Here is a 14,305-nt window from a genome sequence, read left to right as displayed (position 1 = left end):
AAACCCCAAAAAAAAAAAAAAAAAAAAAAAAAAAAAAGAAGCAAAAAAATACCATATTTATTTCTTTGAGCCATGCTAGCTTTATTTGAGAAAAAAAGGCATGAAATTTATTATATTATTTTCCAAAGAAGTTATACTTAAATATTCAAAGAATGAATGTAATTATTTGGAATTTTAACTTCAAAAAAATTAAAGTTTTAGTATATTATATCAAAAATGTAAACAGGGCTTTTAAAATAAATATAATTATGGAAACGACAGTATCATGCCACAGAAAATAATACATTATTTTAATTGCAGATAGATCTTTTGATAATTCTAGATAAAGGAAAAATTTGTTTTGTTTTGATACCGGGGATTGAACTTGGGCCCTTGACACTTGCAAAGAAGGCGGTGGAACCACTGAGCTAAATTCCCAGCCCACAAGGAAAATGTTTTAACCAAATGTAATAGTCATTTGGTAGTAAGAGATGGATTAAGTTATTCTTAAATCTTTAAAGTCAGAGTAAATTAAAAACTATGTGCAGTAGGCTAATATTAAATATGAATAGGCTTGTTTAGGCTCTGAATACAGTGAACCCACTCTGTTTTAGCAAGATCCATAGCTAATGCATCATTTATACCCCCTTTCCCTAAGGATCTAATCTAGGGGATGGTTTTCATATCATAGGCATTTAATAAATGTTGAATGAATTATTACCATTTTAATATACTTTAATAAAATTAAGACCTCTGGGATAGGGCAGTAGTTTATAACTTTGCATTAACTTTCAGTCCAACCATCTTCCAAATACTAAATACTCCTCTGTTCCTCTAAATTAGAGCTCAAGAAATTAACCATGTTAACTGAACACATCAAACACTGTTCCATAACAACCGCCCTTAAAACTACTTTGCCCCTAGGCAATATCATGCAATATCCTTTGTATCTCCTCCCTTGATAACTTTGTAGTGCTTATTTTACAACAGTAAGAGAATCTGTCCTTGTAGTTAGCTTATTATTTTTCTGTAAATGAAGTCTTCCTGGAATGTAAAAGACATATTTCAGAGAACAGAAACTTAGTGCATAGAATTAAAACTTGATTTCTCTTTCTCCAGATCAAGAGGTCCCAAAAACCTCAGATGGATTTTGTTTTTTTCCTATTGAAGTGGAATAAGAAATCTAAATTACCATAAATCCCAATCTTGCTCATTGATGATAACACGTTTCCTTAAGCACTTTGTATGGGGCTTGTTAAAAGTTGCTTAATTTTCTTTTGTGATAGCAATCTTTTTTTTTTTTTGTACCAGGGATCTAACTCAGGACCTTGCACTTTTGAGGCAGGTGTAGGTACCACTGAGCTAAATGCTGGCTCTGGTGGTATCAGTCTGATTTTAGCCAACAAATGTTAACCCCTGTTAATATATTAACTTCTGTGAGTACAGTGTTCAAGTTTTAAGCCACTCACTTATTTAGAAGCAGTTCCAGAGTTTCTTTATCTTACCCAGCTCTGATCTGTATTTTCTTCTATTGACATTAACAGTGCAATCAATAGCCTGGCTAAATCTACAGGGTACAATACCCATAAAGCTTTACATCTAAGTTATTTATGGACGTGCTTGTGGGCTTGTTTTCACTTCCACCCACAAGCTAAAGGGGAGAGTTAGAAACTTCATTAAAAAGACATTTATCAGAATGCTAGAGGAAAAGGAAAATGCTCCAAAGGCTATCTACCTAATTTCTAACCAATGCAAGATTACTCCCAACAGGAATCATTTATTGCTTTTACTGGCCTAAGTGATGAGGTTGTTAGTATATCTTTTGGCTGACTGCTTTGCAATCTCTCTCCTTTCAATTATGAAAAAATCATCTTAATATTCATATAGGACTTCTGTCTCACTTCACTTCTTCCAATATTGATCTCAGTGTCCCCTGGGCAAAGCATACTTGCTGTTCATTGAAACTTCAAATGTGTCAGACTTACATAAGCAAAGTACTGCTTGGAAAAGGGCTTGTCCACATTTCATTCAGAGACCAAATTTTTTCTAATTTCTCTTCAGTTATCCTTTTCACATCAGTACCCTCTCAGCTTCCACTTTTCTGTACCCTCACAGTCCTTTGCCCAGTAGATTTTAAATGTTCCACTTAATGAGGAGATATAATTGAAGGTGATTAGATCTTTTCATTGCTTAGTGGAATCTTGATGTCCATTCTAACTTTGGTTCTGACTTGCTATTAAAAGATATTAAAAATTGTGATTGTACAGTCAGTGAACAGAACTCAAAGTTGTTTTTTCATGGCTCTTTTGCAAATAAAATAATGAGATCTTGGGAAAGCTTTAGTAAGAGGAATGTTTGGTATGCAAAGAAAAAATGTCACAAGACTTGGACTTGAAAGTCATGAAGTAAAGTAAAATCTGTAAATGTGAAAAAATAACCTGTTGTCATGGCTGACTGCCCCATCACTTTCTTTATATTCTCCACTGATTAGAATTGCTTTCAGAAAAAGATTTTTGAAGCAAATAAAGTTGGGAATTAGCTGTATTTGGTGTGTGTTTGCTTATAGTGTCATTTCTCTAATATTTCTCTATCATTGGTCCACCTAGATATTTTAAAATTCTAATTCTAATAAAATAATTATAGTTTTACACACGCATCAATAAAATGGTTCACTTGTAGTAAGACACCATTAATTAAATTTTGGATGACAGTATAATTATTTCTAATTTCTGACCCGTTTCTCTTAAATACTACTTTCACGACTATTAAACACCTACTTGAAGGCAGTATTCTCAACAGAATAATGAAGGAGCATGCTACCTTTGGTGATGTTATTTATAAAAAATAGTCAGACCATGTAGGCTGAGACCTTCCTTTGACTCTTAACTCTCCATTTGCATCTAATTCCCATCCACCTTGTTTGACACGTTAAAATTTTAAAAAGCTCTCACATCCCTGGTATAAGATAAAATGTGCTGTTTCCTGAGAGGACAATAAAGGGAACTTGTCATGAAGTCATATTAGATGAATGACGGTAAACACTGAGTGCATTCTTGTAACAGATTTTTCTCATAAATGCAAAGTATTATTTTCTCACAGGTGTGATGTTATTAATAATGTCAGACTGTCTTGAGGTGGCCAAAATAATCTTGATTAGTTACTGTATTTTTCAAAATCTTTGTTCATTTTGTCTGTTCATTTTGTTTCATTTGTGTTTTCCTGGAGTATGTCCACTGACTTTCTGACATGTCTTCCCAAATAAACAGGTCGTCATGGAGATGGAGGTTATTGGCCAGTTGATACAAATTTGATTGATAGAAGCACTCTCAATGGTAAGTATATAAATTAAGTTCTATTGGATTAGTTATACTAATTAAATGGTTAAATCTAAAGTTTCTGAAGTAAATTTGCTATGGACAAGTGCTAAGAAGCCAGGACTTACTGTTTTGGTAGGATAATGGAAACATTAATTTATTAGTAGACTTGAGTAATTCTACCAGATGATTCTAATGAGAGATGGCAGATGTATTAAAAACCATCAGAGAAGTCCAAATATTTTACAAGTGATACTCGGCAATTAAATACCTGTATTTCAAAATATGATAATGTATTTTAAATGTTTGCAACTATTTAATTTTATTAGAGAGAAAGATAAGTACAGTTAACTCAAACCAAATAAATATAATTATAAATTAATATTACTGAGACTTTACACCTAAATCCTTAAGCATTTTATTAGTGATTTTCATTGGTGTTATCAAGATTAGACATTTATTTTTCTCATTCTAGTGATAGAATGTCCAATAGCTGTTGGTTTTTAGGATGACCAGATGAAGGTAGTATCTAGATATTCACTAGGAGCAGTTTGATGTGGGGGCTGCAGGACATTGTTCTTAGTGTGGCCCATCTTTGAAAGGATTTGATAATACTGACCAAGTTTCCAAGGGAGTAAAATAAAAACTTTATATATGTAAAGTGTTACTATTGCCTGGTTCAATTTGCTAAAAAATATCAAATATTCAAAATGTAATGATGAACAATGTGTTAGAGGACACCAAGTTTAAGATACCAAATGTTCAACATATGACTGGAATCTCTCATATGTGTGTGTATTATTGCATGCTGCTTTTGTCATTCCTTACGCTGATGTAAACACTTTCACGTTTGATGTTTACTACATATGTATAAACATCCCTAAACTATATTGTTTAACATGTTTATAAACTTACAGGAATGTTATCAGATCAAATGTATTTTATTAAGATTTGCTATCATCTGTAACTTTGCTTTTGTGATTTATCCAAGTGTTTGCAAGTAGCTTTTTCTCATTTAGCTTTGCTGCTGTGTAGTGTGCTAACTTTACAGAACAACACAATTGAATCTATTTAGGAAGTTTCATGAGAGATTTGATTACTGAATAGATAAATTTCCATTTGGGTGATATCTTGTTAAAAACACAAATAGGAAGCCAAATTGTGATCTAAAAGTTGTTTTTGAAGTGTGAAATTAGAATAAGAAGAGGATGAGTTAAGTGATTATTTCCTAATTTAATCTACCATAATCTACTGCATTTATTTCTTCAAAGAGAAGAAATACATGTGTGTGTGTGTATACTTTCATATATATACAAAATGAATATGTATGAGACTATCTGAATACACACACACAGAGTCAGCTATCTGTAGAGTAGACCAAATGATTGAGCAATTTAAAGGCTTAGTGCCACTGCCCTCTGGCCTATGGTACACTCAGAAGTATATGTTTACTTGTTGACTCTTTCTTTCAAGATATTTCCTTCGCTTTTACCTAAGCCCTTCTCTACTATTAATGCCTTTTACATAAACATAGACAAGGACACTTTCTTAAATCTTTCTTGGTTCATTCTTGTTTGTGTAACCCAGTTCTTTAAACTGGGCAATTTATAAGCAACAGGATTTCTTGGTCACAGTTTTGGAGGCTGGAAAGTCTAAGACCAAGATGCCAGCAGGTTAGGTATGTAGTAAAGGCTCAGTGTCTCCACAGATGATGCCTTTGTGTCCTCCCATGGTGGAAAGGGCAACCATGTTCCCCCAGGGCATCTTATATGGGCATTAATCCCATTTATGAAGGCTCTGCTCCAACCTAATCATATTCCACAGGCCCTAGCTCTTAAGGCTTCCAATAAAGGGCATTAGATTTCAACATATGAAGTAGGGTGGAGGGGGACAAATATTTAAATTCTACCAAGCTTCCTGAATATATTTTCTAATTAAGCCTCTCTAAGGTTAAATCCAGGATGTTTTCTCTGGGATCCTCACATCCTATTGCCGGTCATTCAGGACCTCCTTCCAGACTTAAGAAACATTTGTTAAGCATAAAACTTAGCTCTTATATCCTGATATATACAGCAGGCAGTGTGAAAGTTCACAGCGGGAAGATGAGATGAGGGATGAGCTACAGGCATAAATTGAAGGACAGACCATGGCAGGAACAATAACAAGGCTGAATTAAGTACATGGACAGGGCAGAGAAATACCCTCTAGAGAGAAGAAAGATGATGAGAAAAATCCCAGAGACAGACAGAAGGGTAAAAAAAAGATGCTGTTGATAGCATAGCATATTATACCTTAGATGGAAAGGTTCTAGGTTTTGAGTCAGGCAGAGAATAATATTGTCTCCTTTAGAATCATCTAGCAGTGCCAATTTTGAGATGCAGATTCTACATGAAGTTTCAAATTGGACTCATCTATATCTATGGGCATGGCCACAGCATAGTAGGATTTGAAGGGACAGAGCCCCAGGAAATTTTAAAAAATGATCAGTGTAGATAACAGGGAAAAGTAATTATTGTTGAGTAGCTTTCAACCACCCCCAAGTAGTGCTTATGAGAGTGCAAGATGGAGCATGAGTAAACTACAGACACAGAAGTATGTGCTTTCTTAAAGCTTTGAATTATTTCTAATTGCCTATTCATCAAAGGTTAGAAAAACTTTACAAAAATCTTCAATACCTACACACATGTGCATCTCTGTGTGTATATGTATAAGAAAAGAGAATTGTTTTAAATTTTCCTGGGCCTTGCGTATTTTTAGGTGCCAAATATTGTGATTCTGATTTGTGGACCAAGCTTCAAAGTTTGATTCTATTTCAACATCCTCTTCAAAATAAAATGAACTTTTGGTTAAAAAGAAATCCCATTTTACATTTTCAGTTTCTCACACCAGAGAAACTATTTGGTATTTACATATGTGTGTCCTGTTTATTTCACTTAAGAGTATGGCCTCAATGTGCATCCATTTAGCTATAATGTCTATAGTTTCTCATTCTTTATGGCTGAGTAGTTCTCCATTTTATATATATTTTTTAAAAAACACATCTTTATCCAGTCTCCAGTTGATGGGCAACTGGACTGTTTCCACATTTTAGCTATTACAAACTGTGCTGCTATAAACATGAGTGTGTAGATAATGTGAAATAAGAAGATAGGGGAAGGGGAAGTCAGAGGAGTAAGGGAAGGGACAGGGATAAATATGAGAAGAGGAAAAACTGGGGAGAAAAGTATTTGTAAATGGGGAGTGGGGGTGTTGAAAGGAGGGCAGGGAAATGGGGAAAAAATAAGAACCGAGATATAACATGTAAAGGTCCAAGATCCCAATAATGAATGTCATCATATTGTATACCAAAAATGTACCAATAACCTTAATGAACTAAAAAGGCCCAAATTTAACATGAATAGTATATAAGTCAACAGAACTTTATTTTTCAAAGGACTCAGATAACAGATGAAGAACATGACAGTAATTCAGAAAATTCTTGTTATTGTACTCTTTTTTTAACCATTTTAGAGTTCTAGAGGGAATACAGTCATAATTAAATTTGATCCAATAAATACTATCTCAGAGGACAAAGTTGTGAAGATAAAATAATGACATTCCGTGGCTTTGGGCTGGTTTATATAAATGATTGACGTTATTCCTCTACAATTTTCTGCAGCACTTAATAATGTTTTAAGGATGTCGTGTTAATCAAATTGAATGTACAAAGCACGTGAAATATTTCTAGATTCTCTACTGGAATAACAAATTATTACATAGGCTATCTATCAATGAATTAGTAACCTACCTCAAGGGGCATGGGTGTTGGAAGGCACACTTAATCTGTTTCCTGTACCATTCAGTAGCAGAAAAGTGAAGGCCAATATGTCACTGACTTTAGTCCTGGATTCTGCATGCAAATCTGCAAAGGCTTCTGAAAAGCCAGCTTCCCAATTAAGATTCTGCTAATGGCTTAAACCTTCAGCAGGGGGCGTTTTCCAATTAGGTGAGGTCCCTGAGTGATAAAATTCCAGTTGCACCTTACCCTTGCAAAGCAGGCAGCATCAACAAAAGCATGTTAAAATTTGAATTCCTAAACCTCATGTACAATTACATTTCATACAGCTTCCCTTAGAGTGACAGAAATACAGAGGTTTTTTTGGCTCTCCATATACTTTTGGGCTCATCTTTCAAAAGTTCTATAATAGAATAATGGCTTATTGTCAAGATACTTAAGCCACTTGCAAATAAATTTAGACCCTGATAATCATATACTCTCCCTTTTTGCTTGCCAGTCTTTTAAGAAATGTAGTTTTGGCATTCAGATAAAGAAAAACAAAGCTATAGTTCATGTTTACTCTTATGGTTGAAAGCCCTTAATTAAAATGTAGAAACTGAAGAGGCTTCCTAAATTATCTTCTGAAGGCAGGTAGAATCAAGCTAATGCATGGTGATAGATAGTGTTTTACTTTTAGAATGCATTCCATCTGAGATTATGGTTCACCTTCTTAACGCTGAAAAATCTTCAAGTTCTTAAAGTGTATAGTTTGTGTGAATGACAGTTCCCAAAGTCACTTCAGCTTAATCCTTATCATTGTTAGCCCTGGTTCCCTTTTGTTGTTAGTTCTACCTATAACTTGCAAAATTAATTTTGTAAATTCTATTTTAAGACTTCTAAACCCGTTAAAATATCCTTTTATTGACCTAAACCTTTGAAAACAAGGTTAAACTTGATATATTTTAATACTTTGGTATATCATTATTAATGACAAATTCAGTCTTATTAATTGAATGAAGATTCTGCATGTATTATGCACTCCGCAAGACTTGACATGTTCCCTACAGGAGGTATGCCAGCCAAAAGACCAAAGTTTTCCCTCTATTTCAGAGAAGTTTTTTTTTTCCCCCAAATCCAGTAGTGTTTTAACTTACCAAAATAAGGTATATGTAAGTTCTTTAAATGTTTCTGTGAAATGATCCTTCTCAGACTAGTAAACTATTAGAAGACACTCAACAATATATTGAGGGAAATATCCAGAAATAAAGTCTCCGACTTGTCTCTTGGATGGAAAGATAACTGGAGCTACATGCGTTTGCAGGATCCAGGACAGTGATTACCAGAGGCTGTGCTCACCTCTGGCCCATTCATTATCCTGTGCTGCAGGGCTTTAAGGGTTCCAATCTGTCTTCAAACCCTAGAATCTAGAATTGAGTTTTTCAGGGATTAGGGCTTTGTGACTCATTAAGTCACTGAAACTCTTTGGATCTCATATTTTCATGTGAACTTAGAACGTGTTAAAATAGACTTAATTTTCTTCATCTCCGCATTGTTGACATTGTGGGAAAGACAGTTTTCTTGTGATGGTGGTGGTGGTGACCGCCCTGAGCATTGCAGGATATTTAGCCCCCCTGTCCCATGTTGCAACAACCCCAAATGTCTCTAGATAGTGTCACATTTTCTTTGGTGGGGAGTGCTGTTTCCCCAGTTAAAAATCATTGAGCTGCATCATCATCCCCTAAAGGTTGTTTAAGGGACATGAATTCCATGAAAACCCCTTAGGAAAACAAACAAAAAACAAAAACCCCTGTCACTGATGTATAAGCATTAGGAGCCTGGTTTGGCAAATGTACGCTTGTCTGTGTCCATGTGTGTGCATGTGAGTGTGTGCCCTTATATGTGGTGCTGGGGATTGAACTCAGGGCCTTCTCACTGAGTTATTCCCCCAGTTCTCTTTCTATTTGCTATTTTATTTTAAGGCAGGGTCTCACTAAATCACTGAGTTGCCTTTGTGATCCTCCTGCCTCATCCTCCCAGACTCCTGGGATTATGAATGTGTACCAACATGCCTAGGATGGTATGTCCCTTTATTCCTCTTTTGTCAGGCCCTTCTCCTCTACTTGAACTATAAGGTCTTTGTCCTGAGAGAGCTTTTCAGCTTGTACTTATATTCTTGATTTTGGTGTCACTTCAATTCCCACCTACATGTCAACTCCCAAATTTATATTCCAAGTGCAGTCTTTCTCGCTACCTCTTTAACACTTACCACCACTCCACTCTGACATATTTGAGGTTGAATGTTGGCTCTTCTCTTTCTGAGCCTTCTCTTTTACCGTGGCACACCACACATACAAAGGGCTATGGCTTAAACCTATGTATGCCTCTCCCCTTCTGTCCTCTCCTGTATCCAGCCTGCATTTTGCTCATTTCTTTTCAGACTGTGTTATGTAACTGTCCACTTCGCTTCATTGTAGTGACGACAATCTCAGTTCAAAACATCGTTATCTGTCATCCCGAAAACTTTCAACAGCCTCTTTGCTGGTCTCTATGCTTCCACCACCAACCTTTCACATGGCAGCCAGGGAGGTCTAAACACAAATCAAGTCTGTCACTGGCTGGCTGAGAACCTTAAGTGCTCTGTGATTACATTTAGGGTAACTGAATGCTATCGCTAGAGCTTTATATGACAAGATCCTGCTTCTTTCTCCATCCTCATTCCAGACATATTGCCTAGCCTTGGATCCCTTGTGAAGGGCCAGGAACTAATTCATCATACTTCATGATTCATCTGGCCACATCCATAATAAGCCCTTTTGTAACTGAAAAACAACCATGTCCTCATGTTCTATCTTTATGTAATCCCCTCTACATTTAAAAAGCCCACTTACAATTATAATTTTATAATTACAATTTAGATTTATTTAATATTAATCTTTTCCAGTAAATTTTAACATCCATGATGTCAACAATTATGCCTTTCTTGATCAAAACACTCTTTCTTCAGCATCTAACTGGGCCTTCAGTCAGTATTTATGGAATAATTGAGCACATTCTCTACCATCCTTGAGAAGAAATATTGTTTTCCAATATATTTGACTAAAGATAAAAATTTCTCTGAACATGGGTGGGAATTTAGCTCAGGGGTTCTGCCACCAGCCTGATAAGCGCAAGGTCCCTAGTTTGATCCCCGGTACCAAAAAAAAAAAGAAAAAAGAAAAAAAATTTCCCTGAACATTGATAAATATTTTACTTTAGGGAACACTTGGCTTGATTATTTGCGATTTTGTTCCTGCTGATTGCCTACAGCACCCAATTTTAGGGGAAAATTCTTCGAAATGATCAAGGCCATATGTTCAAAATTCAAAGACCTGTAAAATTATTAAAACATATTTGAGCTCAAAGTGTTTTAATAATAAAAGTATTAGGAAAGACTATAATTTAAAGAAAAATATTCAGTACCCAACTAGAAAGTTCCATTGGATTATATTTTGGGAGGCTAAAGCAGGAGGATGACAGGCTCCAGCCAGTCTGTGCAACTGAATGACTTAGCAAGACCCTGTATCAAAATAAAAAAATTAAAAATGGGCTGGGATTTGAGGACAGTGAGAAGAAAGTTTGTTGCACTGGATCTATTCCTTTCTTCATAATTTAATTTGCCATTCACACATTCACAATGTTCACCTGACCAGTGATCTTATGCAACTCCTAGGGCATAGCCATTGTGGCCAAGTGACAAGATGCTTAAGATAGGAATCAGGGCTTCCACATGCATTTCCTGGGTTTTTTTCTGTGTAATTAAGTACTCAGGACTCTGATATATGAGTAAGCTTACTACAGACTTTACAAGGAAAAAATATAATAATAAACATAACATTAAAGATCTTTTCTCACCAATCCAATTTTCCAATCTTTACTTCAAATTTAGAATTATCACATTTTTATTTAGTCTTGCTTTTATTAAGTTTAGTAGAAAAAACGTAAAATATTTTATTGTGATGGAACATCATGAAAATTTAAAAAATGAATGGAATGCCTATGAGACTGTAAAATCCTTGACCCCATTCTCCCTGATTTCTGTGGAGTATATGTAGGTCCCGATACTCAGGCAGTGCGTCCCCACACTATTGCTGACACTGACAACAAGCACATCGTTAAGATACCACAGTATATATTTTGTCAGTTTAGAAAATTCCACAGAATGACAGACTGAGCCACATTACAGTAAGCCATGTCTTAGGGTCCCTTGAGCACCACCTCTGTACTGGGGCTTGAGGTCAATGCGTTCTCACAGAATATTCACAGCACTCCGGAGGACACTTTACAAGTCTGCATTTCCCCCATGCAACTTCCATGCTAAAGGCTGAAAAGTGACAAATGTCCTTTGGACTCAGGTTGTCCTATGTGCACTGATATAGGTTTGCAAATTCTGAGGTTTCTACTTGTTTGGATCAATCTTTTGAAAAACTTGATATACAGACTGTGCCAGCCCTCACCCTCTGCAGATTCTGTATTTGTGAATTCACCTCCATGCTAAAACTTGTTTTTAATCTAAAAATCAATACAGTGCTTTCGTGGTCATTCATAGACAAGTGTAAAGTGGCAAAAGAATTTGATTTGTCCCAAGGCTGCTGTGGCCAGCAAAGATGGAACAGGCAGATTTTTGTCTGCTTGCTTGAGCCTTAGATGGAATGAATGTTTTTTTTGTGGTATATTGAGTGCCATCTTCTTGTTTTTTACTTCCTATTGGTGATTTTAATGTTCAAAATGACCCCCACAAAAGTGTTGAAGTGGTTTCTAGTGTTTCTAAGCATAAGAGGGCTGTAAGTACCATACAGAAAAAAAAATGTGTTTTGTTCAAACATGAATTTGTACAGTAGTACTGTGACTGGAAATTCAATGTTAATGAATCAACATTGTATATTTTTTAAGGCTGTCTTTAAAACATACATAATATAAGGTTCTGTACGAGGCTGATTAGAAAAATGTTCCCAGTGGCCTGCAGAAACATAACCAGGCTTTTTCTTTAGAGGCAATAGTTGAGTGTCACTAATTTAGTGTTCACGGTAACTTTACAGAACTTTAAAGCCATTTAAAATAACAACTAGGCCACCCCTGCTCCTGGCTTCTTAAGTTTCCATTCACTGTCAACTATTCTGAACATTCAGTGTCTGATTTGAGAGTAGGAAATTAATGAACGACATTGTGTACCAAGTTTTAAACTATCGGGAACTTTTATGAGAAATAATAAAGTCCTGGAATCAAAGCTTACTAATGAATCCTAATGCATCCTAACTCTCTAAAGAAAATGACCTCGTGCAATCTCACTAGAGCTCAGCAGGATCCAGTCATTATTTCCTGACTTGAAATATGATGCCTTCATGTGTGGAAAGACATTTGAATAATTCTGGCTTACTGGGTTTTTAAAACTGTTCATAAGGTATACTATTATGTATGATTCAAACTGTCTTTTTCACAGTTTAGTTTAAGCCATGCTAATAAATAACCTGAGATTCCAAACTATCTCCCTTATAAGCTCTCATATAAGAAGTTAGTTTATTCCAATTAATTATTTTATTAAGTACAGAAAGGGCATATTGAAATATTACTGTAAAATAATAAGTATATCTGTAATACAGAAAGCTCTGACCTTGCACTATTCCTTTATAGTAAATGTAAAAACTACTTCAAGGAAATCTCATTTCTCCCATTTATAACCTGAATCCTTTTAATAGAAAGTACTATTTAAATACTTTTGATGAGTCTCTCCTTCTGAGATTCAAGATATATCAGGTGGGCTTATTATTTTTCCAGGAATAATGAACCAGTAATAATTTCTTTATGTTTTAATTTATTTTTTAAAAATGTGATGATTCTTAGATAACTTGTCAAAAGACATCACTTCAGTTTTGCAAGTTCTGAGTTATTATATCTTCATTTGCGAGAAAAGATTAATTTATCTTTCATATTGCTTTATATTAATTTATATTTCATATTGATGATTCCTGATGATGTAGTAGTCTGAAAGTTCGCAGCAGAAGCAGCCCAAATACTACTGTGGATTGTTAATGTTGGCAAGGTTTTACTTAACGCTGTCCTGTAGATTATGCGATTCCTCAGGCTTGTATTTTTATCTAATTCTGACAGTTTAATGTACACAATATTTATTAGTATTCCCATTTTTCAGATGAAGGCGTTGAGGTTCCCAAGATTTGAGTCTTTGTTCACAGAATATAGAAAACTAATATAGGTTATGAAAACAAGATTCAAACTTGAGTCTATGAAACCATTCACACCCTTTGCTTTTTGGTACCTTCTAAATAAATCCATAAATAAAATTATAGACTAATATTAACTTTTTAAAATTTCATAACATTGACAAACATAACATAGGACAGAGAATTTTTCATTGATTCATCCCTGAGGGCTAAACAACAGTGATTTAAAAAAGCATTAGCCATTCTTGATTAGTTTGGCAACTGATGAGAAATGTCTTATTGATCTGTTAATTTCTTCCTAAATATTTTCTACCATAAAATACTGATACAACACAAGAACAAACTTTATGACAGGTTTTTGAACCTAGAAAAGTTTTTTTCAAGCGAGATGCACTCATGACAGGTTGGAAATTAAACATGCTTTCTGATAGTATCTTAAGAGGGAAGTTCTGAGTAATAGGTGCCAGAAGTAAGTTCTCAGTAATAGGTGTGAAAAAGTTTGTCTTTCATAGCACCAGTTAGTAATATTCTCTAACAGACCGCACGCAGCCTCTCTGGTTCATAGCACTTTGGAATTACAGTACAAAGTAGCATCTTTTTATTTCATTTCCCTGTATTCAATGAGATAGCTTACTTTTTATAGACATATAAGTCATACATCATAAATTCACCTTTGAAAATGTTTTCTTTGTAGTCACAGTTCATGCTGTAATCATTACTAATTCCAGGAAATGTTCAGCCCTCCAAAGGGAAACCTATACCTGATAGCACTCCTCCCCCATTCACGTGTCTTTCTATCCATGAGAAATCGCCAATCTGCGTACTATCTTCTCCATACATTTGCCTATTCTAGATATTTTATACGCATGGAATCATGCAATATATGACCTTGTCTTCTTTCACTCACCACAGTGTTTTCATGATTCACCACACTGTCACACGTGTCAGCACTCCATTGCTTTTCATGTCTGGGTAATATTTCATTATAATGGATACACCACATTTGCCAGTTGGCAGGCATGTAGGTTGTTTCTATATTT

The 14,305-nt window shown here is 35.1% G+C and overlaps 1 protein-coding gene across 3 annotated transcripts in view; it reads left to right on the top strand.

Annotated features, from left to right (window-relative positions):
* The window catches only part of Dcc (DCC netrin 1 receptor), a 1,126,179-nt gene that overhangs the window by 1,040,027 nt on the left and 71,847 nt on the right, over positions 1 to 14,305 (top strand). For all 3 annotated transcript variants that reach the window (XM_033757479.1, XM_033757478.1, XM_033757477.1), the window contains exon 22: positions 3,246 to 3,311. In XM_033757479.1, coding sequence (XP_033613370.1) covers positions 3,246 to 3,311 — 66 coding nt within the window. The remainder of the gene's footprint in view (positions 1 to 3,245; positions 3,312 to 14,305) is intronic.

Source organism: Fukomys damarensis, unplaced genomic scaffold, assembly GCF_012274545.1.
Source record: "Fukomys damarensis isolate Sample0158 unplaced genomic scaffold, DMR_v1.0_HiC HiC_scaffold_30, whole genome shotgun sequence".
Taxonomy (NCBI): Eukaryota; Metazoa; Chordata; class Mammalia; order Rodentia; family Bathyergidae; genus Fukomys; species Fukomys damarensis.
The sequence above is the reverse complement of the archived record's forward strand: the minus strand, read 5'-3'. Positions and strand labels throughout refer to the sequence as shown.